The sequence below is a fragment of the Corvus cornix genome, chromosome 9 (assembly GCF_000738735.6).
Source record: "Corvus cornix cornix isolate S_Up_H32 chromosome 9, ASM73873v5, whole genome shotgun sequence".
NCBI classification, from domain to species: Eukaryota; Metazoa; Chordata; class Aves; order Passeriformes; family Corvidae; genus Corvus; species Corvus cornix.
In genome coordinates, this window is record NC_046339.1 from 10,048,948 (window position 1) to 10,072,613 (window position 23,666).

Below are 23,666 nucleotides of genomic sequence, written 5' to 3' on the forward strand. Positions count from 1 at the left end.
GAGCCAGACCCACTGCCCTCCTGCCTGTCATCAACGCAGAGGAGCCTGGTGCTGTTTTTCAGTTCTGTGCCATAGGAAAATAGGGATCAATAACCCAGCTCAGCCCTGGATCCAGGCACATTGGAGGAAACATTCCCCATGATTTTAAGCTCTCTTCAGAGTCTAGATTCTCACAGTCTCTGATGCAGAGATGCCCGGCAGAGTTTTGTCCCTGCCTCAGCTCATATCTGAGCTCACTGCAGAGCCTCTGCTGTGAGAACGTGCTCTCTCAGTCCAACAGCTAGTGGGGATGGGCTGATTTTTCATCCCTTTTTAAGCAAAAGTCACATACCTCATTTTTTTTTCCTCGTGTCAATTGAACTCAGACTTAATTGCTATTCTCAGCAAACAGGTTGCTGCCCTCTCCTCCTGCCACTACCCCCATCTTCAGTGATGTGCTAAGGCTATAAATAATTGAAGGCAGGATCTCCTCTGTTGTGCCCTTTTTTTTGTGATTTGTATTCAGGGCTGCTCAGGGTCTGTCTCAGCCCAAGAGGCTGCACAGGCCATGGCTGAGCAGCTGTCAGAGTGAGGGATGGTGTGAGGATTCTCCTGGGAGTGCAGGCGTGCATGGCAGACATCAGCAACCAGTCTTGACCGTGTTCCTCTTGGAATAAAAGCCACAGGGCACAAGCTCTGTACATACAAAAGTTTTATTTTGTTCTCAGGAGGAAGACTGAGAAAACCATCCTTACATGACACCAGATATTTTACAGAATGTAATATAAAAAAAAAGAAATACATATATATTAAAAAATACCTTGTAGTAACTACATGACACAGCCAAGAGTACAGTTCATAGTGTATCTGCAAGTTTAACCTTCCTTAGGCCTTCTGCTCCTCTACCAGGTCTACAAATGGCTTTTTGGATGATAGCAAAATGTCAGAGTGGCTCATCCACTGTTGGCTTCTTCCTTTCATGGCAAAACCAAAGGAGGAGGAGGAGGAGAAAGAGAGGCCTGAAGGAGGCTACAGGCATGCAGAGAGCACAGCAGGCAATTTTTGCATGTTGCTTACAGCTATAGGTGGGCTTTGCTGGCGAGTGAAGGAGAAGGTGTCCCTGCTGAAGGAAGGTCAGCTCACCTGACCTAGCTCCTTGTTGGGACTTGTCTGCATGGGCCATGGAGGTAAGCTGGGGAGATATGAATACTTCTGGTGTGTTAGGTGGGTTTGAGTCAGTCTAGAATGACTTGGACACGTGCAATAGGCCACAAGAGCCATGAACAAACACTGAACACCATTGGTAACCTGTAAATCAGCTAAATCAGTGGTCTCAAAAGCAGTTAAAAGGGACTAGGTTCTTGGAAGAATGAATAAACTCTCATGCAAGACTAACCAGGCCCCTGAGAAAGAAGTGAAAGCCAAGGAAGGCTGTTTTAAATGAAATGATTCTGCTGAAAATAAGTATTGCTTAGATACAGCCACTGTGAAGCTGTCTCATGTTGGAAAAGTTTCCTTGGGAGGTCTGCTGTGGCTGGAAACCACAGAGCTAATCTGGGTGTGGGACTGAAGAGGGCTTGAGATGATAGAAGATTGGAGAAATTTTTGTGGCTGGAGGTGAGGGTGATGCTGAGTCCAAACCCTGCTCCGCGTCCTCGTGTCCTCTGTGGGTCACTTATCCCACATGGTGGGATACAGGTATCCCATCTGGGCTGGTGATGTCTTGGCAGCCATGGCTGAAGTTTCAGGCTAAATGTGGATGCATTCTCACATCCTTGGGGCCAGGTGGGCATCATCTGAGATGCCACCAGGAAGGGATGTTTATTTGCTTATAAAAATAATGGCAAACCCCCAGGACTCTGTCACTACTCCTTGCACAGAAAAGGAGTTCCCCAGTGTGGGAACCTGTGAGTCCCAGTCCTGCCCACATGAGTTTCCTGCACTGTCCATCGGCTCTGAAGCTCTGTAGTTGCATCTTCTGATGGACAGATCTGGCTAGAGAGTCCTGGGGGTGGGGGCAATTCCCTGTGTGCGGCACAAAGCTTTGGTGTCAGGGAAACACTGCCTCAATTGCTGTGCCTTTTTCCTGGCTTGGAGGGAGGCTCCCTGCAGCGTGGGTGAGGTTTGCAGATGGGCAGCACATGCGGAGGACACCAGCTGAAATCTTGTCCTTCGCCCCCTCCCTCCAGCTCCCTAGCAAGCATTTCCTAAGAACACAAGCGAAGGGATGCGGGACCAAGCGAAACAAATGACCTGGCAAGGGCTTGGCGTGCGTGGAGTATCGTGGCTATTGCTTGCGAAAGACCCAAGTCTGGAGCACATTAGACAATAACAACAACAACAAGAAAGGGAGCCGCGGTGGCAGCAGGCTGCTTAGTCACTCATCTCTCCAGCTCTGGCTCCAGAAATGTCCACCTCTCTGAGGAGCCTGTTTTCTGCTCCACCCAGTCCACATAGTTAGAGACCTTGGTGTACACACCGTACACCTGCTTGCTGCCACACTCCTCTGGGCCACCCCATGAGACCAGCCCTTGGGCCACCCACCTCCGTGTTCCTGGGTCCTGGATGACGAAGGCTCCCCCGCTGTCTCCTAAACAAGTGTCCTTCCCCCCCTCATAATAGCCGGCACAGAACATGTTCTCGGTCACGCTGTAGTTGCCTGAGCGTGACTCGTAGCTGGTCTTGCACTCGGCGTGCAGCACCACGGGCAGTTTGACATACTGCAGGATGTCAGACAGGGTCCTCATGCCCGAGCTGATGATCTCGTCCACCGTGATGTTGGGGTTGGAGATCCCCCAGCCAGCCACCAGCCCCAGCGTGTTGGGGTGAGGCCCCTCCAGCTCGTGCTCAAACTGGGGCAGGCAGACTGGCATGACGTACTTCCCCATGGTCACTTTCTCCTTTAGCTTGACCAGGGCGATGTCGTGGTTGTAGTTCTGGATGTCAAACTCCTCATGGAGGATGATCCTCTCCACCGTCCTGTTGACAGCTTCCATCTTGTTCCTCACATCATGAAGGGCCAGATAGATGGTGACGTGCTCCTTGGAGACGGGGATGACGGTCTTGTCCCGCCGCTGGGACCGGAGCACATGGGCGGCCGTCAGCACCCAGGACTCTGAGAGCAGGGCCCCGCTGCCAAACCATTTGTCATTGGGCACCCGGGACATGTCCTCCACCACAATCAGGGCCTGCCACGGGAAGAAGCCGGGTTCCGCGTTCCGCCCGCCAATGATGCGCTTGATGATCCCAGGCAGAGGACGAGCTGGCTGGCCACACACTGGGGACAGAAGGGACAGGACAGTTACTTCCAGCTTATTTATCTAGGGAACAAATGAAAAGGGGTATCCCTGTAGATTATGACACATAGCTGCTTATCTTCCAGCCAAATACTCTGTTTTGTCTTTTTTGGTTTTGTTTTTCTTTCCATTTTCAGTTTCTGGAGTGATTTGGCTAGATCTACACCACTTCAAAAGCAGAAAGGCCAAATGAGTAATCCTATAGCCTCACTGTGTGACCTGTGAGCTCACCCAGCCCTTCCCAGACCTTTTAGGCACTTGCCTGGCTCCTGCTCAGTGTGCTGAGAGACCCAGGGGAATGATGGTGGGAGGACTGGAGCTTGACATCAGCCCAGTCTCACCCCACACTCTGAGACCTGTCATGAGGTCTGTGTTCTCACAGCCATGGCATTTGCCCTCCTGGAGCTGCTGTGGCTGGAGAAGGCTTGGCCATGGGACGTTGCCTAGCACCATGGGCTTTCCTCCTGCATCTCATCACCCACAATTCTGGCAGCCAAACCAGAACCTCTCTGCTCAGCTCTTCAACAGACCCAGAATGAATGCCTGAAGAGCCCTAACATGGTGCCTGGTTTGCTTCCAGGAACTTTATCCAGGCACAGTGTTAGGAAAATGAGGGGCTCAGGGTGCTGAAGGTGGCTCTAGGAGGTTGGACAGAGTGGGGAGGGACAATCCTGTCCCTTGGGACATGACTGTTGGTGGTGGGGCTGATTCCTGCCTATGGCAGCACTGTGGAGGGGGACTCCCAGGTGGCTTGGGGATGCTGATGTCACTAGGAGGTTGTGGGAGCCTGTTTGGGCTTGTCTGACATCTGGAAGAGTCCCAAATCACAGCAACTCAGGTGCTGGTCTCCTTCCTCTGAGGTCCTCCATGGAAAGTGCTGGGACTCTGACTCAATGCCACCTGTGCTGTGAGGGGAGGATGCAAAGCCTCACAAACCTGACCCCTTAGAGTGATGGGATCAAGGCAAGAATTGGTCTTGGAACCAGTGCAGGAGCACAGGGAGCTGCTGATGTGGATTTGTTGAGGCTGGGGTCTGTCTCTAGGAAAAATGCAACTCTAGTAGGGAGGGAATATGGTGAATGTGTCTCTGCATGTACTCCGTACCCCTGTCATTCCCAGTGCTGAAAGGAATAGAAAACATGCTCAGGAAAAGAATTCCTCTGTCCCAGCCCAGCTGCTCTGCTGCACCGAAGCCGACGGCTGTCCCAGGGAGATGCTTTTAGAGGAAGTGCATCCAGCCAAATATTTATTCTATTAAATTACATATCAAAAATGCTGACCAGGCTGTAAATGCTCCCACTAATGGCAGAGGCAGGCATGGAGTGGCCTGGAAGAAAGGTTCCTATTGATGGGGAGGTGCGTGAGACATAGGGGAAGATCTGAAGAGCAGCTGGCCAGCTGCTGCCTGCAGATGCCGATCTCAGGAGAGCGTCACCCTCTCTCTGGGATTTTCCATTTTCCTGAAGTCTCTCTGACTCCTGTCACTAATCACAAGGCCTGGAAATGGCCCATGAAAGCAGCTCTGGCCCCAAAGCTGTCCCTGTATGCTCCCAGCTCAAATTAGTTCAGGCTGAAACATCAAGCAGAGATGCAGAGAGCAGCTGCCACAACAAGAGCAGCCACAGCCCTGGTCTGGGAGTTTTGTGAGATGCAGGGAATCTTAGGAGTCCTTCTTCTAGCCTTGCAGTGGCTCAGCATGGCTGGAGAGCAGATACCCTCCATGGGCCTGGGCCAGTGTCTGAACACCAGGGTGGTTGCATCTGCAGCTGTTGCACGGCAGCTGGATCCCTGCACCTCTCTGGAGAGCCATCCCTGCACAACCCATCGAAATCCACACCCAAACTGCCTCCAGGCCCGTGACGTGCCAGTCAGCCTGGCCTCATGCTTGGCTATGGCCAGAAATTGTCCCAGAGACTGTTGTTTAATCCTGAGCGGGCGCCTGGCCTGGAAACTTGCTGGCTGCAAACATTTCTGCCACTGCTCAAAGACTTGGGATGTTTCCTTCCTTGTAATGCAGTTTGGTTTTTCTGCAAGGCTTGAAGAGGTGATAATTGCTACTGGATGTGTACACACTGCCAAGAGGAGCTGATAGCCAGGTAATGCTCTGCCCTTGGCTAAAGCCATCTCCAGGGATGCTGGGGGCTGAACATGGCCAGTGGGCTGCTGGTTTGCTTGTGTGCTGGAGTGGGGAGCTTGGGGAGCCCTGACAGCTGGGATGGCTGTGACCCCCGTGCCACCACTGCAACCTGACCGTCTGGGCCTGCTGGGATAGCAGGAAGCCTCTGTCCCAACCACTCTCCTGGCCATGCATTGTGGCACCTGGATATGTGTAGCTGAGGCATGTGGCACTGTCACCAGGAGCACAGTTCCTGCACGGCAGCATCCCCCCCCTGCATGTCCCTGCTCTGCACCCCTCCCTGCAGGAACCAGCCACCCCAGCAGCAGTACCTGGTCGGCAGGACGGCAGCTTTGTCCCCAGCTCCTCGCTCCTCCACTGCCCCGATGCATCACATGTGTAGGTGGCTGAAAGAGAGCAAAGTGTTAGTTGGGCTCAGGTCCTGGCATGAGGGATTGTCCTTTCCAGTGAGGAGACCTTGTCCAGCTGTCAGGGCCCTTTGAACCTTTCAGAGCAGGAGGTGACCTCCCTTTTAATGCCCTCTGTGCTCCATTGCCAGGGGGGCCATGATAGCCCTGCCCCCATACAGGGACATGTCTCCATCCTCAGTTTCATTGCCTTGAGCTGTCTGCAGGGCTGTGCTATGGCCTCAGTCTCTGCTGGCAGCTGCCTCCACATAAAAATGCTGCCAATGCCCATTCTGCTAATTCATACGGGATGCTGGGACCATGTGCAGGGAGATATAAGCAAGGAGACAAGAATGCGAGGAATTCTTTTGGCTTTGCTTGCTGAGGGAGGAGAAGGAAGAAGGGCTAGGCTGTGTATGCACCCTTTCTACAGCCCAGAACTGGGTCTGAGGGGTACAGAGACCTGTGGTGCTTGATAAACCACCTTGTGGTTTTTCTGTGGTTGTGCACCAAGGGGGATGGCAGGAAAAGCTCAGAGTGATATGATCCCACTGCTATCTGCTCAGCTTTGTCTACGCTGAACATTTGGTATGAGGAGCCTTGCAGAGCCCTTTCTGAGGCTGCTGGACCTGGTGCTCTCTCCAGCAGCAGCTCCTTTCACAGAGACTCAGAAAATTTCATAGTCTGCAGGGAGCAGATGGCAGGGTAAGATGGCAGAATGCAAAATACCCACATTGCTCTGCTGAGGCCATGAAACACTCAGGCAAAGCAGCCAGCAGGGCAAACTCCATCCTACCTCATTGTGGAGCAGGATTTGTCCAGTCTGACAGTCCAGGCAGGGCAGACACAGGGTTTGGTATGAGTAGGCTACATCCACAGCCTGCTGTTTGCAGAACACCCTGGAGCTGCCATCCCAAGCTCCCCCCAGTTGCATCCCGTGTGCCCACCCTCCCTGTGCCGTGGGGATGTGGCCTGGCCCCATTGCTCACCGGTGCTGTTGGGGGCCATGTGGTAGTAGGGGTGCTGGCAGTGGTACTGGATGGCTGCTTGGTAGGTGGTCAGGTTGTTCCTGGTGGAGAAGGTGACAAAGCCGTGCTCCAGCTCCGGCGGCGCTTTGCAGTCAGCAACTGAAAGCCAACACAGAAGGGGGGTTGAACCCTGTGCTGGTTGAACCCTGGGTGTTCAGCCAGCCAGCAGGCAGGCAGTGCTGGGCTTTGGCATGGGACAGTGGTCTTGTGGGGCAGACCAAGGGCCTGTATGTATGCTGTATCCCTTTTCTCTACGGCACTGCAGGAGGCACATCCTAACATGGACTCAGGTGGCAGCAGAAGGCTCTGTCCTGGCAGGGCAGCCTGGCACTGTGAAACCCTCCCACGGCCACCCTGCACATGTGAGAGCATGTGAGTGGCACCATGAAACACCAGCAGGATGTCCCACCCACAGGCTGTGTGACCAACACCCCTCTCACTGGTGGAGACCCCAGTGCTGGGAGCCCCTCCATGTAGTGCAAGATCTCTGCTATACCAGTGAGAGGGGAAGAAGCCTGCTCTGGCAGGTTAGGTCTGTTTTGAGATGGTCCCAGAGTGTGTCTTCACATTGTAGAAGTGGGCAGGGAGAGGCAGGCAGTGATTCACCAGCTGTGCATCAGGGGTGCTCCTCTATGCACAAGGCTTTGCTGAGAGCACAGCCCTGTCCTTCCTGCTCTGGTCTTGCTCAGCAAACAGTGCTGATGAGCATTTACAGATCAGGTGGAACAACCCTTGGTCCTGGCTGTCCTTTGACTGCAGGAGATGAAGGACATTGAGAGTGTGGCTTGGCTGGCGTGCAGGCAGGGATGAGGCTGGTGCATGTGGCTGAGACCAAACCTGCTCCATCCCCCAAGACATCAGCAGGGTTGGATCTGCTTCACCCATCCCTGGTGTTGACTCAGGGTCTGATGGAGGGAGAAGAATTTTGGGGTGCCATTGCCCTTCCCCATGGCCTGTCCATGATCCCCTTCCTCCCCATGATCCCTCAGAGTGTTCTGCCCAGCCTCTCCCCCCACCTTGTCCGTGGTATTGGGTTTGTACCAAACACACCAGGGAGGATCCCAGGCTGTGAGAGGGTTCATCTGCCAAATCCAGGAGTCACCTCCTTGGAGATTAGCCTCCCTGCCATATGATGCTGTGCAGCCTCCCCCTACCCCATCCTGGGCGACCTGCTCCAGTGGAGGGCAGGAACCAGGGTCTGATCCTGCCAAGAAATGTAGTGCTGTGGAGCTGGGTTCTGCTATGTTTAGGATGAGGAGTTGAGTAGGGAAATGGTGCCTTTGCAGAAAGCAGGTCCTGTGGATCAGGGATGATGTGAGGTCTATTGGTTTCCATGTGCTCCAGGATGCAAAGGGGATGAGAACAACAGTCCTAACTGATCCAGGCTAACAAAAAGAGAATTCACTAGATGTAGTAGCTGAAACCAGGGATATGTATCACTGCTCAGGATTGCCCGGTTGCTTGGGTGAAAAAAGCCTGGTTTATGGCAAAATACTGCAGCTCACCATTTACCAGGATCCCTTCAACTTTCTGTAGAGACAGCAAGTGATGGGATGAGTGTGTGGGTGCAGGCAGGCTTGGTGGAGACTCTGGATACCTGCTTCCTTGCAGGAAAGAGGGAATGAATGTCGGGGGACCATCCTGGCTTGCACCTCTACTCTGGGGTTGTTTATGGCTGCAGGATAGCATTCACTGTCCCTCACAGCCCATCTCCCCCCTGTTTGTCCCTCAGACCTGAGCAGGCCTGATTCCTGGAGAATGGGCTCTTGTAGAGAGGTGCTGCTGCACCAGTGTTGCAAGTCCTGCTGAAAGGGTGAGGGGAGGACCTTTGTTCAGTGAGCCCTTCTAGAGTTTTCCCTCAGGAAAGGGGCCATTTAGCATCTCTGTCTTTGTAGGACCAGAAGTGGACCGACCTCCCCAAAACACACCTCCTCTTCCTCCTCCGCTCCCAGCCTTTGGTCCACATCCCAATATCCTCCTAGTGAAGCCTCCAATGCCCTAGGGAGTACAGGGTGCATGCCCATGATTCCTGGGGATGAGAACAGGGCCAGATACCAGGCTCTGACCTCCTTCAGCTGCAGTCATCCTGAGACCAGTCCATCCTCACCTCTGCCAGGCCAGCCGAGGGCAGCAAAGGGGAAGTGGAGGAAAATCCATCCCCCTGTGTTGGTACCAGGGCTCGGTGCCTGCAGGAAAGGGCTGGCCAACCCATCCTCCAGGCCTCCCTATCGGGAGGGTCTGAAAGGCACCAAGACTCTTGGAGAGAGGAGAGGAAGGAGTGTTTCTTATTTGCAATGCTGGGCCACTGAGGAAGGACAGTGTGAGACTGAATCCAACCCACCAACCAACCAACCAACCGGGCAGCTGTGCTGCAATCCTTGCAGGGCCAACTTGGAGGGGGGCCGAGGTGGCCCAGGAGTCCGAGTGGAGCGGGAGGGATGCAGAACCCGGGAGCCAGCAGCAGCACTTGGTCCCCAGGCAGCAGTGCTGGGGCCAGCTGGGCCCCCTTCCCGTGGGGCAGCGTGTCAGTGGGAAAGGGGGGCTCGACGCCAGTCTCCTTCACCCTTCTCAAGACGGAGTTAAGAAAGCACCAGGCGTAGGGGTTAAGAGTGCCATGCCGGTTAGACAAGCCACAGAGATGGATTTGGCAGCCAGGCCAGTGGAAAGGGAACCGGCCCTGGGTACTGGACAGAGCAGAGGGGCATCGAGACAGGCTGCCCGTCGGGGCGGCATGGCCAGCGCCAGCCTCACGCGGCCACTTGCTCCGAGCCGGCTCTTCCCTCTGTCTGGTTGTCGGCTCTATCTGCAGCTGCACCAAAAGCAGAGGGGAAGGAGGAGAGCAGAGAGAGAAAGCCCAATTAGTAGATGAGCAGAGAGAGACATGCAGGAAACCCAGCCCCCAAAACACCAGAAATCGTTAATGAGCTCCCAGTGAGCCGTGCCAGGGTGCCGTGGATGCCAGCAGAGCCGTGGCCCTGCTGGGGACCCCCTCGCTCTGCTCAGCCAGGGCAACCTGGGGGCAGCGGCTGGGAGAAGCTTCACAGGTTTCTGTTTAGCCTCTCCAGGCTATGGAATTGGATTTTATCCACTTTGCTGAGAAGTTTTCTATTTTCTGCATTGTTTGTGCCCTGCCTCTCACAGACATCCCGGGGAGGTGGGAGTCTTTGCAGGCTGGAGGCCTAAATTGTCCATTTAGGGGCTTCTTGGCTTTCCAAAAAGGCCTTAGAAATTTAGTGTGGTGAGTCATATTACACAAGAAGGGATCAGTTCCAGCCCAGCTGGAACAATGCAGGTAATAATTTCAATTTTCTCAAAAAAATAATTCTTTTTGGTGTTAAAAGTATTTACCTAGATTTTGTTCTAATTTTTAGACGATGCAAATATTTATCTGATCACTGTTCAAGCTGGATAAAATCAATGGGAAACTGTGGTAGTGAGAGTGTAGGAGTGGGGAGATCCTCAGTAGGGCAGAGGCATCACTGACCCCACAGTTTTAAAGGAGCCCTTTCAGATATTAATCTATTTAGCAAGTCTGAGAGCCTCCCAATTTCCATTTGGCTTGAGAAAACATGAACTAAAACTCCAGAAATACTTTTTCTTCTAAGGTAAGATACACAATATTATTAAAAGAGTCTGCCCAGATGAGGAGAGCCTGGATCCCAACACCCCTGGAAAGCATTCCCTCCTGCCTCTCCTGGAAGGACCTGGGACAATCTCTGACCACGTTTGCTGCTTTTCTACTCTCCGTGCCAGCCTTACAGCACTGAGCAGCAGTGAGAGCCTCCTTGAGTGCTGAGAGGTTTGGGAGAAAGGGAAAAGGTGTGATCAGGTACATCTCCCAAGCCTGAGCTGAGAGAAGAGCTGGGTTAGATGAAAGAGAGCTGATTCAAATGATCACCTCTCCTTTCAAATGGCATTTCTTTTCTTCTCCCCTTTTCTCCCATTTTATGGGCTGTAAATATTTGGACAGTTTTCTCTCCCCTCTCACTTATCTGAGCAGTTCCCAGTTTAGGCTAGTACCTGGAACCTGTCTAATGCCCTGCATCTTAATAGCCTCCATTGGGAAGGAAATTTGGACCAGGAACTAGATTATCCCACATTGTCCCAGGTTTTTCTGACAGATGCAGTTCTCAAGAGTCAGGCTTACTCTTTCTTTGACAGGGAGACAGCAAAGTGGCTCACAAATCAAGTTACATGAGTAATCTAAATAAAAGCACCGATCTCCTGCTTGTGGCATTTGGCCTGAGCCCCGTTATGTTATCCAAGAACAAGCCAAAAGAGCTTTGCAGGGTTACGTAGCCTCTCTGGCTGGGTTCATGTCTCTGAGTAAGGAACTCCACTCTGGCAGGGCAGCTCCCACTAGCATGAAATGATTTTAGCAGGAAAAGGACATTGGCAGGGTAGGGAAGGGCGTCCTTACTTTTGCAGATAGGGATCTTGTTACTCCATGTGCCGTCCTTCAGACACTCGATCTGGAAGGAGTCGCTTTCCACGTTATCCTGTGCAGAAGGTACCAAAGGAAAAAAAAACCATATCAATGTTCAAGGCAAAGAAATAAATCTCTCAATAAAAAAGGAATTTCTTGGTGATTTAGTCAAGTCATATCCAACATCCCCTGGAAGAGGACTTTTTTAGCTAAAAATTGCAATAAAATCATAATGAAAAACTTCAGGAGTTTTCTTGTTGCCAGCAACTCAGTGGCACGCTGAAAGCCAAAGAACTGGAGTAATTTATTCCTGTTGTAAATGATGGGATGGGTAAGGAGGCAGCTCTGCGTGAAGAATGGAACTGGGAGGAGATCAGAGAAATACATAAGTCCGTGCTGGAAGTCAAAATGGGCTACTGGCTTGGAGGGAAGACAGCCACCCTGTGAGTCAGCCACGCTCCCTGTGATTCTCAGCTGTTTCCCAGAGAGAGCCTGCCAAAATCTTGCCCCTCTTGACTCGCTGAAGCTGTCCCCAAGTCCCTGAGGACCTCCCAGTCAGTGGAGGCTGGCCTCTGAAGGGCTGCTGAGACAGTGCCCACTGAGATGGGGGGCAGGCAGAGCCCTGGCAGCTCCCTCAGGGCTTTTGCTGATTTTTTCTCTGGCAGAGGTGCTGGGCCTGATATTCTATGACCTTGCTGGCTCCGGAGGGATGCTGAGAGGGTGGCTCAGAAAAGTGCCATCTCCTCTTTTCCTCTGTGTCTTTGGAAAGGAAAGGTGTTGGCTCTCACAGGAGGTGTTTTCCTTGCCCCTGGGAAGGGGGTGAGGATGGTGTGTGATTGTGTTCACTCTCCCAGAGATGCAATGGCTTTCAGAGGAACTATCCTCTTCTTCTTACCCATATTCCCATCTCCATGTCATCAATCCCTACCTTCAGCACTTTGTATCCAGTGTTGCAGCTGATGACAACCTGGTCTTTGAAGGTGTACTTGGCTTGAGAAGGCTCAATTTTCCCATTGATTGGAGGTTGCACCAGTGGGCATGGGTTTCCTTCGAATAAAAAGCAAATGAAGATAAACAGAGGAATAAATGGAGCACATGCAAAGTCCCAGCTCTTCCACACAGCCCACATAGCAGAACCTGAGCATCTCTGCCTTGCTTTTACTCTTAGTCTACACTGGCATGGCTCAGCCAGGCTCTTCTAGAAGGCATGGAGGCTCCAGGTCTTTCCTTCAGTCTGTAATTCTCTGGCTTTGAGCATTACAAATCTGGGAGTTAATAACAGTAGCTTGTGCAATTATCCTGCCCAAAATTGCTCTGCTTTGCAATGTGGTCTTGTTTCAGAGCCCAGTTGTTGTAGGGAAAAAAGAACCCTTTGGAAGGAGGGCTCTGTGTAGTTTTATGTCTCTCCTCTTGTGATTTCTGAAACAGATCCTTTCTGGAGACAGGGTCATGGACCACCAAACTCATGGTGTCCACCTGCAGGCTTTATAAAGCCCTTCCCATTCCCAAGCCCAGCAAACAGAGGAAAGCAGCAGTAATTACCAATTGCTGTGTATGACAATTTCCAGCCCCTGTTCTCTCCAGAGTTGTCACTGTGGAAGCGGATCTGCACGCTGTTGGTTTGGGTTTCAATGCGTCCTGGGGACTTTTCTCCACAGAAAGGTCCAAACTCCTTTTGGCCTGCTTTGATCTGCCGAGGCAAAGATGAGTGGGTGGTTTGAAAGGGCTCTTTGATCCCTGAGGGCAAAGGATGAGGCTGCAGTGGGGTCAGTGGGGTTCTAACACCATGTGTTGGGGGGATGTAAACAGAAAGAGGGTCACTGTTGGCTAAAAGGGTCCCAAGCAGATGTGATAAGACACAGGGTTCAACAGAGCACAGAGCTCCTGCTGATTCCATCACCCCTGTTTAGACTGGGGTGATTTTGATCCCATCACCAGGGCACTGGGGACGCAAAAGGCGAGTGAGAGAGGAGGAGTGTGCAGAGCCCAGCTCACCTTGATGTGGTCATATGGACAGGTCACTTCGGGGTGGTCTTCCACATCAAAACTGTCCTCAAAGTTCAGGGTGATGAAGAAACCCTCCTCCAGCTCAATCCGGTACAGGCAGTCCGAGCTCTTGGGGTAGGGGCTGGGGAAGTCGGCGCTGGTGATCACCCCATTCCGCTGGGTGTAGAGGTTGTCACTGCACTCCACTGAAACACAGCCATGGCTCTGTCAGGGCCCTGGCAGTCATGTTCCAGCCCTGACCATACTCAGGAATCCTCCCAGTGGAGTGGGGTCTGTTAGGTGATCCATGGATTCCACATATTGGTGCGTGGATCCCAAATATGTGTCCATGGAAGGAGAATCTCACACAGCCAACTTCCAAATATGCCCATGGCACAGAAGCCCTGGGCTGAGGGCTAGTCCCAGCTAATCTACGATACAGATTCAGAGCAGGGACTAAACCTTTTAATTTCTCTGACTTGAGGAGGTCTCTAGAGCTTAGCTGAGGAGCACAGCCCCTGGGAGAAGGAGTCCCAGACTACTGATTTCTAGGGGAAGAGGCACCTCATCCCTCCTGGGAGCAAAAAAGGGCTGTTTTGCTTGTGTTTGGTAGGCCCTTTTCAGAGATTACCCAGGGACCCTCTGTGTGCCCATCCCTGTGTCTGGGCTGTGCCTGTGGTACCTTTGCAAGTCCTGTTGTCGGAGTGGAGGATGTAGCCGAACCTGCAGGAGCAGTAGTACCCGCCAATGTAGTTGTGGCAGTAGTGGTCACAAGCCAACTCCTCATCACTCTTCTCCAGGCACTCATCCACATCTAGAACGGAGATAACAAGGAAGGCAGGTCACCCTGCAGCTCTCCACACGTCACTTCCCGTGGGGACATTTGCCACTACACTGAGAAATCTGTTATCCTATGTGGTGGGTCACATGAGCACCCAGTGAGTCCCACATGGCCCAAGGGCTGCACAGGAGTTCTTCTTTTGCCAGGGAACCCAAGGCTGACCTGGACTGTGATCGTTACAAGTTTGCTACCCTGTCCTACAGGCTGGCCCTGCAGGCTCAGATGCTGCTCACCCACGGCGGTGTAATGGGCATCGAAGCCGGTGAAGCGTTCCTCATTGGAGAAGTCAGACCTGAAGGTGAGCCCCATATAGGGCCCTGGGGACAGGATCACTTGCTGTCCTGGAGCCTGCTCTGTGTCCGTCGTCTCCCTGCCACAGAAGGTTGCCAGCTCCTGGTCCTCAGTTTCAATCTGTTAGCAGAAAGAAGGGGTGAGCCCAGAGAGCCTGCTGTGTGTTCCCTGGGGTGGTCAGGCTGGGACTGGAATCATCCTCTGTATCCAGGAGCTCACACCTCTGCCTGTGCTTGCCCAGCCTGTCCCCTGTCAGGACTCACCAGTGTCTCCTTGGGGCACAGGGACTCAGGTCTGCCTGCTCTGCCTGGAGGCACCTCTGAAGCAGATGCTGAGAGCAGGTAGCATCCAGGATGTAGGGAAGAGCTGGGGGGTGTAAGGGGAGGATGCAGGGTAGGAGCCCATTTGGGAGGTGGGTAGGGACATGGGGAGGTGGTGCAGAAGAAGGGGTGTGAAAATTGGCCCTGAGCTGTGTCATTCCCAGTCAGAGCTGTTGGTACCTGAGATGCTTCCCCTCACCTCTTCCCATGGCTCACTGATCCACATAGCAGCATCTGCGTGAGGAGCCTAGAGGAGTCCCAGCCTATTGGTTTTGCATCAGCTCAAAGCAGCAGCTGTAATTTGTTTCTGTCCCCTGGGCTGCCTTTGGACAAGCTTGGTCCTGTCCCTGCCACCCAGGCTCTCTGTCTGGCTCCAGACCTGTGGTTCCAGGCACTGCTGGGACTCTGACCACACACCCCGAGGACTGAGGAAGGGGAGTGATGTGCCAGGGTGCCCCGTTTTTGTATCAGCATACTCAGTATTCTCTATGTACATCCCTTTAAAACACAGCCTTATCTGTGCCTTAAAGTACTGTAATCCCTGCAGGAAAACTTCCAATTTTCCCTGGAAACCTCCTCCTTTCCTTTTTCCTCACCGTTTTCTCCTGCATTGATCCATCTCCTTCTCCTACACATCCCATCCCAACCCCTGTCCCAACCACGACCTCTCCCAGGCAGTTCCCAGCACCCTGCCTGCTTTGCCCCAGGGGATTTGAATATGAATAAGCCTCGGCAGAGGAATGTGATGGACACCACCAGCCAGCCTGCCACTGCTCATGCCAAGCCACCGCTATAGAGGCTGTGATGAAGTCTGCAGCCCCCCAGCACCCCCCCAGCACATGCCTGGGGAAAACAGTCATCTGCTCGGGGCCCATGGGGTCCTGGAGGTGTTGGAATGCTGTCCCCAGCTGGCTTGGCCTCAGCAAGGTGAGACCCTTCTCTGACTCCATCCCTGTCACCTAGAGACCCTCAGGATGTGCCTGCTGGGGAGGGTCTGGGGCTGAAAGGGAAATTTCCCAGAGCTGAACAAACAGGCGGAAACTCGTTCACACCAGGGAAAGCCAACATGGAAATGGCAACTCAGCATGCCTTGACATTGCCTCCAGATATTTTCCATCCTCTCATACAAGCTGGAGCTGGCCAGAAAAGAGAGACACTTTCCGATGATAAATTTTGGGAATTTCAAGAAAAAACACGCACCCTGCTTTGGGGACAAAAACCCAATTGAATTTTTTTATTTTTTGTAACAGCATTCTGGGGCAAAAAAAGAAAACAAGTAATTTGTGCTCCATCTGGTTTCAATCCGTTTGAAATATACTGTGGTGCTTTAGAATTGCTTTTAAATCTGAAAGATTGTTTTGAGATGAAATACTGTTTCAGACTGAAAAACAGGAGTGCCATCACCAAAAGTGAAGGAAAAAGGCATTTCAGCCCTGTCGTTCAGACTTGGCCATGCCAGCACACAGGACACAGCCTCTTCCACAGAAAATGCTTTTTCTTAAGGAAATCTGTGGGAAGGAGGAATTTCCAGCCAGCTGCTCTGTGTGGGGCTGGTGGCTGTCACCTCTGCCAGGACTCAGCAGCCACCGTGTGAGCTCCCATCGCTCTTCCTCAGCCCCAGAGAGCGCAGGACCTGGAGCACAGCATTCCTGAAGTGCGGGAAAGTCTTCCCGGTGCCCTGTGTCTCATCTCGAGGATGCTCCAGCCATGGGGCCAGCCCCAAAGCTGCCCCCAGCATCCCTGGATACAGCCCGGGAGCGGCAGGATGGGGCCCTGGAGAGCTGTGCTTTCCTCACTGGAGGTATCACAGCCCCTTATCTGAGACGGGTCCCATGCCCCGAGCCACAGGGAGCAGAGGCAGCCCTTCAGCAGTAAACTAAACAGAGAGGTCATCATCCCTGGTTAATATTTGCTGCTTCTGCTGGGGACTGTATACTTTTTTGTAGATCATTTACATCCAGCGAGCAGGCTGGTAATTAAATCCTGGTTGTTTGTTTGGAGTTTCTCCCTCTCGGGTCACGATGTCGACGTTTTCACTAGAGAAGATGTGTCCCTGAGGGAAATATCAATTGCCACAGAGAAATTCCCTATAAAAATACGCTGAAAGAATCCTCCTTTGAAAAATAAAATATAGTGACACCCTTGTGCCTTAAATTTATCCTTGCCAGTGTCTCCTGCTGTCTTCTCTGTTTCTTCTTGTATCCTCAGTCCCTGATTATGACTTCTGCCCTTCTGGATGGAGGCAGATTGGAGTTCCTCCCTGACTGTTGCCCTGTCCCTCTGCATTTTGGCTGGTGCTGTGGCGAACGGGTGTCCCAGGCTGTGGGGCCCCTCTCTGCCCCACCCTGATTTCCGCCTTCGGGGCAGGAGCTGGGATGCCCTGGCTGGCAGGAAAAAAGGGCTGCCCCAGGGCATGGGCTGCTGGGGATGCACTGATGTTCCGGAGGTGCCTCCTGCAGCCATGGGGTTAACGAAATGCCAGAAACACCGAGAGGGATTTGGCCCGGCAGCTTGGTGTCTGCTGCCGGAGAGGAGCAGGCAGTCGGCAATACGGAAACACAGCCGCCACCCGCCCCCCCTCTCCAGCCCTCCAGGAATGCACTAATTGGACTCGTGAAGGCCAAACATACCAGTTGTAATATATATAAATGGCTCATTAGGCAGAGAAATCGCAGTGCTGGGCTGAAGACACTGGGAACATGACATGGGCAGGAGATGCTCAGAGCCAGGGCAGGGCATGAAGTGGCCCCCGCCGAGCGGCCCCGCAGAGCGTGGCAAAAGGCAACACCCAGAGCAACGGGGCTTTTTTTCCCCCCAATGCTGCTGCTACTCACTGTTGGGAATGAAGCAGCGACAGCCCCTGCAAAAGCCTCTATCTAAGTCTCCTGGAGATCCTCTCCCCAAGATACATCACGGGTCCTTTCATATGCAAACATGAAATTGCCCTGAATTTCCGCGGGAACACACGTGGCAGCCCTGCCATGGGGGACAAAGGAGGGTGGCTGGTTTTCTGTCCTGTGGATTTAGCTTGGTGTCCAGAGACTGTGTCCTCCCGCATGGCAGCTGCACCCACATGTCCTATTTCTGGGCAAGGCCTGTTCCTTGGAGGGGCTGCGGGTGAAAAGAGACCCAGGCAGGATGCTGGGGTCCTGCAAGAGCTGCTGACTTGCTCCCATGACTGGTCCTACTCCTTTCCCTGCACTGGGGGTAGCTGGTCCCCAGTGGCACAGGGGAATGGCCAGTGCCACCAGAGACCTCTGCACAGAGCTACCAGGAGGGGAGAGACAAGCAGAAAAGTCCTGAGCTCTCCCTTCCTTCCAGCTGCCTCCTGGGGTTCAGTGCTCCTTTTGGGACCCCACGCTCCCAGGGAATGAATGACCCCCTGGCTGGGGCTGGCTGGCAAGACCAAAAGAGGATGCTCTCCTCCTGAACCCACAGCTCATGCCAGACCTTGATTTGTGCTTTTTCTCCCTCGTTTAAGCACAGGAAGGTGTACATGGGTCCTGTGCACCCTTCTTGCAGCCTCAGACTGGGCATGCACTGCCCTGAATGAAAAACCAAGCTTGTTCCCTGGTCCTGCATGTCCCCCTCCAGTGCCTCATCAATCACTGTCAGGGTGTCCCCCCATCTTCATTCCAGTGAAGGAGCTGCTGTAGATGGCTGCCAAGCTCTTGGGGGCTGATTTCATTCCAGGGCTTGACTGAGCGATGTGCAAAACCTCATTAACAGGTCCCCAGGCTCAGATTCCTCTAATAAACTTGGGGATTTACTCATGAAGGTCCCTCAGAAGCCAGGATTGCATCACCCATCTCCCTGCCTCTGCTACAGTGCTCCTCAGTGACACTATTCGAGTCACTTAATCTGATTTCCTGGTCAGGGCTGTGGCTTTTGGGATGTCCTGGGCCAGTGCTGGAGACTTGTGTGCCAAAGTGTTCATGGCTGGGTGATCCCAGAAAGGGGGTCAAACCATGGTGAGACCCTCTGCAAATGAGGAACCCCCAAATCAGTTCCCTGTGGGCGGTGATGAGCTGGGCAGAGCCTGCTGAGCAGCATGACAGAGGGCAGGAGCTGTGAGCCCAGGGTGGATGGCTGCTCCATCCCTGTTCCCACGAACCTGGCAGGTGGCTGAGAGGAGCCATGCAAAACCTGAGGAGAGGCTGTATCCAACGTGCTGAGGGCCAGAGTTTGGCTTCCCAGCATGTGACTGGTGTTTTCTACCTGCATGGGAGGCTTCTCCAGGTGGGTATTTTGGGGATGGCTGTTCCTCCCATTCCTCCTGGCTCTCTTACTTACTGAAGTGCCACTCCCGGTCTCTGCCATCTCCATTTGCACAAACAAGCCTCCCATCCTGTGAGCATTTCTTTAGGAGCCACGTTCTTTTTATATATATACACACGCGCATGCGTGCATGTGCACATATATAAATAAACAGCTATTGTTTTAATTAGCCATTGTTTCAGAGCTCTGGAAACTGTTCCCTTCTGCAGACCACCCCGAAGGCAGAGGTCTATGCCAGTTTACAGCTCGGATCACCCTGAGCTTGCCACTTGGGAGGAGCTTCTACACTGCTTTGGAGCTCCGGTGTGTGGGCAGCCAAGGAGCAAGGGAAGCAAAGACCAGGGCACAGGGGCTTTTTGCCTGTCCTGAGCTGAGTCCCCACCTGCTCAGCCCCTTTTTAACCTTCTTATGGCAGTCAAGATGATGAAGACCCTGAACAAGCAAGAAGGTGTTTCTTCTCACACACAGAGGCATATAATCATATATTTAACCTGTGCAACTCTCTGGCATGTGGTGTTGCAGAGTTTAAAATTACCCATGAGCTCAGAAAGCAATGGTACAAATTCATAGATGGGGAATCCATTGAGCACTGTGGAACACAGAGATCTGCCTGTGTTTCTGAGCTTCCTCACTGGGACCAGCAGAATATTACAGAGAATCACCTGTATGTACCAGGTCTCTAGTCACATTCTATAGCCATGCACTGTGGCCTGTGTCAAAGAGAGGGCTGATACTGTTTTTACACCTTGTACTGGTGCAGACAGAGCTGGACACACAAACCCAAGGAGGAAAACAGCCACAGAGTCATTCACTGCTGTCCTTAATGTTTTCTAAGCCAGTGGTTTAGTAGCATCAAGATTGCACCCTTACCCAGCAGAGTAACCTCTGGATCTCCTGTAATCCATCCATTTTCATCACTTCTCAAATGTAATTCTGTGGCGGAGGCTCCGCAAGCTGAGTTAGAGCCCTGAGCAAATTTATACAGCTGAGATCTAAATCCCTGTGAAAAATACCGCCTTCTTATGGAAATCCAGCGGCAGGGAGAACTGTGGTGCCAAGTTGGCACCGTGGCCAAATAACAGGGAGCCTTATGAAAAAGGAAAAAAGAGCAGGGGATGAAGGCGGGAGGAGGGGTAAAGCTTGGAATGGGGAAAGTTTCCAAGAAATCTGTTCCTTGAGCTTATTGGGGTTTTAAAGCAATATATCTCTATATATGTCCCTGGCCCTTGTGCTTGGAGAAGATCCAGGAGAAGCAGAAAGAACTAATCAAACCTCAGTGAGAGCTGTTAGTAGCAGAGTAAGTGCCAGCACAAAGGGGAAATTAAAGCAGGGAGCAACAGATCCTGGAGGAAAAAACACACAAATGTTTGCTTTGTTTCCTTAGGGCAAGAATAAAAAAATAATTTCAATTATCTGGCAACTAGCACCAGGGCCAAGTTCTGTGGTTGCAGACCTGGGAGCAAGCTCCACCTGCCTCTGTGAGGAGGGGGAGGGTGGAGCTTCTGCTGGGTGATGGTGTAAGGTATGTTCAGCCAGGCAACCCTAAAAAGCATCTGCTTGCTGCTGCTGGTCTGCCAGAAGCACCACACTTAACCATTTTCAAAGATGTGGAGAGCCCCCCTTGTCCTGGATGTGAAGGAGAGCCCTGCTTGGAGAAATCTGTGGTGCAAAGGCAAGGCTGGTCTGTGGCACTGCAGTGTGTGGCCACCACAGTTCTGGGTGGGTTACTGCCCAGGAGTGAAGCAGACTGAAATATTTGGAGGTTTTAGCCATGACAGCTCCCTGGAAACCTGCACAGCAGCCTCAAGCTCAGGTCTAACCTTTCCCTTTTGCTTCCTGTGGGGCTGGACAGGGTGTCCCAAGAGCCTACAAGGCATGGCCAGGAATGCAGGCTGGCTGCAAGAGGCACCCACAGCCATGGCCTGACAAAGTGTGCCCAGCTCAGGGGCCCTCCTTGCTGGCATCAGAGTGGCACAGGCTGGTGTTTAGCCACAGGTGTTTTATCAGCCCATAGGTGTGAAAATCCCATTGGGTGCAGTAAGAATTAGGAGCTGAAATAGTTTCAGAAATCTGTTCCTCTGTGGAACTCTGGTGTCCCACTCACTGTAAGTCCAATGGATGCTGCCAGCTTACCTGTGTTCTCCCTGTGGTCCACTGGACTGACAACTCCTGAGCCCAATAAAAGAGGGAAAACTGTCTTGTCTCCAGCTTTTCCAGCACTACCCTTTCTCAGCTGGCCAAGCAGCTCTGCTGTCTACCCCACCATCTGCCCTGAGATCTCACAGCTCACCTTCACATAGTCGTATTCACAGAGGTAGGATGACTCCAAGTCAAAATGCATGAAGTACAGCTTGATTTTAAATCCATCAGGCACAGAGATGTTCCATGTCATTTCCGAGTCGCTGGGATAGGAGTCGGGGAAGTTGGGAGACTGGATCTCCCCAAACATGTCTGTCAGCTCCACGGCATCTGCCACGCAGAGCAGCAAGGCACAGAAGGGCCAGGCCAGGGGGTACCTGGAATACACATGTGAGGAGATGAAATGAAATTCTGGCAGCGACAGCACCTGTTGAAGGCTCATCTCCTTTCCCAAGTGGATCCTGCGAGAGGAGGTGCAGCACCGTGGCACCATGAGCAGCCCCTGGGAGGTGGAGGTGGGAGCTGCATGTGGCTCCCATGAGGGGAAAGCCCGTTTGAGAGGTGGGTGCCACAGGTGCCACATGTGATGCAAAGGCACCTCCACAGCCCCCAGCCAGCTTGAAGTGCCATCAGGAGCTCAGTGTTTCCCATGCTTCTGGGAGCAGCAGCCATTGGCAGCCCATCCGTTAACTACTGGAGCTCTGGTGGGCAAATCTTCATTTAATGGAAAAATAAACATAAGGATGCTTAATAAAATAATGATGCTTTCTAAATTGGTTTAATGAAAACATCATGGCAATAACTGCTAAGTATCATTATTATTATTATTACTGCTTAGTCTCATCCTGCCAAATCGGGATTATTAACTCTCAATAAACAGCACACATCTTTGCAGCTGGGCAAGGATGGAACCAGGCCCCAGCAGTGCAACCCACCATGTTACACTCTACTTTCTTTCCTCTTTTTTCTCTTTTCTTGTCTTGTCTTGTCTTGTCTTGTCTTGTCTTTTCTTTCATTTTTATTCCTCTTTCTCTTCTCTTTTTTTTCACTCCAAATGGAGAAGCACACAAGGGCTGAGATCCATAGAGGAGTTTTGTCATCAAACCAATCTTTTAAAAAATCTCGGCCTGAAGAGTTTGTCCCAGCTTGTTACCAACTTGTTTATCCCAGAGAGAACAGGTTAATCTGTGGTGGTCCAGCTGACTTCCCACCAGCCTCGAGCTTCATTTGACATGAAAGGGAGCATAGACTCTGTGCAAGGAGAGAACACCACCCGTGCTGGAGGTGTGAACACAAAAGCCGGTGCTATTGCACAGGACCCAGAAAGAGGAGCAGACCTCAGGCTCTTTACACATAGCAGAGCATACAAAGGAAAAGAAACGTGCAGGAAATAAGAGCCATTAGAGATGAAAATTTCTAAAATAGGCACTAAGGCCTGGCAAAGGCTTGTAGGTGTGTACAACAGACATTGGAACTACTCACACACACACGTACACCTGATTTCAAAATCAGGGCTTGATTTAGATATTCTGGTGAGGAAATTGAAGCTGCATTAGTGAATTATTTTTAACCTGTCTGTGTTCCTTCAAAACCAGGGCAGAAAATTTCTGGGGTTCATTTGTGTAGCGCCATCACTTTTCTCAGCTCTTCATTACAAAGAATAGTAAATGGGAGCTGAGAAATTTGGGTTGATTTTTCTTTCAAGCAGAGTGAGGTTGAACATGCCCTTTTCTGACAGCTTTTCTGAAACCACAAAAATGTGTGAAGGGAAAAACTGTTACTCCTCTGGTCACAGTACATACATGGGGCTGGATGCTGAGCTGGTGTAAATGGGCATCACCTCCTCCATTTCAACAGGCTGTTTTCTTGTGTGGCTCTGCTTTCCCCTAAGCGGGGGAGGCAAAACAGCGTCAAACTTCTTCCCCACGACAGGAAAGTCTTAACCTCATGTGAAAGTGATAAATGACCGTGGCGTGCACAGAAACCTGAAGCCCGTGCAGCAGGTCCGTCCTCGCTCGCACCTTTTCCCCTCGGCCGTGGGAGAGCGGTGCCCACGCCAGGATGTCCCTTTGCCTTTGCCGGGATGCCGGCGTGCAAGCTGGGCTGCGGCACGAAGCCGGGGCATGAGCAACGCCTTATTCGCTCACGGATACGGGAACTGGAGCCGCGGTCATCATCGAGAAACCTTCCTCAGCAGGACGGCCCCCCTTGCTCGGCCGTGCCCTGAGACCACGGGGTGCAGGAGCCCGGGGTCAGCCCGTCGCGGAGGTACTCACCTCATTTTGCTGCTGGGAGAGTTTCCCGGCGGGTTTGGTGCGGAGGATTGATGGCTCGCTCGCGGGGGACGGCTTTGCCTCTTCCCCAGCGCTCCGCTGTCCGCCTTATCTCTGTCCGGAGATTTGCGAGCGTGTGTGCGCCTATGTGTGTGTGCGTCTGGAGCTGTCTGGCATTTTCCATGCAGGTCACGCCTTCCCGTGCCTGCAGCCGTTCCCCACATCCAGGCAGGCAGCAGGCAGGCAGGCAGACCTGCCCGCATCCGAGCCCTCCTCCCCGCCCGCC

The 23,666-nt window shown here is 52.4% G+C and overlaps 1 protein-coding gene across 2 annotated transcripts; it reads right to left on the minus strand.

The window, feature by feature from the left end:
* Positions 1–674: 674 nt before the first annotated feature.
* On the minus strand, positions 675–23,666 carry MASP1 (MBL associated serine protease 1). 2 transcript variants are annotated; one of them, XM_039557160.1, is made up of 11 exons: positions 23,384–23,666; positions 21,259–21,484; positions 14,313–14,490; positions 13,921–14,052; positions 13,248–13,444; positions 12,795–12,942; positions 12,181–12,299; positions 11,247–11,325; positions 6,788–6,925; positions 5,724–5,798; positions 675–3,256 (listed from the first exon to the last, which is right to left on the minus strand). In XM_039557160.1, the coding sequence occupies exons 1-11, from the start codon at positions 23,641–23,643 to the stop codon at positions 2,361–2,363; spliced, it is 2,448 nt and encodes an 815-aa protein (XP_039413094.1). In that variant the 5' UTR covers positions 23,644–23,666; the 3' UTR covers positions 675–2,360. The 2 variants fall into 2 exon arrangements, with proteins under 2 accessions (XP_039413094.1, XP_039413095.1); XM_039557161.1 differs by lacking the exons at positions 675–3,256; positions 5,724–5,798; positions 6,788–6,925 and adding an exon at positions 9,093–9,635 and having other exon boundaries at positions 23,384–23,665.

Coding starts and splice junctions, on each gene's coding strand:
- MASP1 (XM_039557160.1), bottom strand. CDS start 23,643: ATGCGGGCAGGTCTGCCTGCCTGCCTGCTGCCTGCCTGGATGTGGGGA. Junction 14,491..21,258: donor GTGAATACGACTATGTGAAG/GTGAGCTGTGAG, acceptor TTCTGCTAACAG/ATTGAAACTGAGGACCAGGA. Junction 14,053..14,312: donor TGCCCATTACACCGCCGTGG/GTGAGCAGCATC, acceptor TCTCCGTTCTAG/ATGTGGATGAGTGCCTGGAG.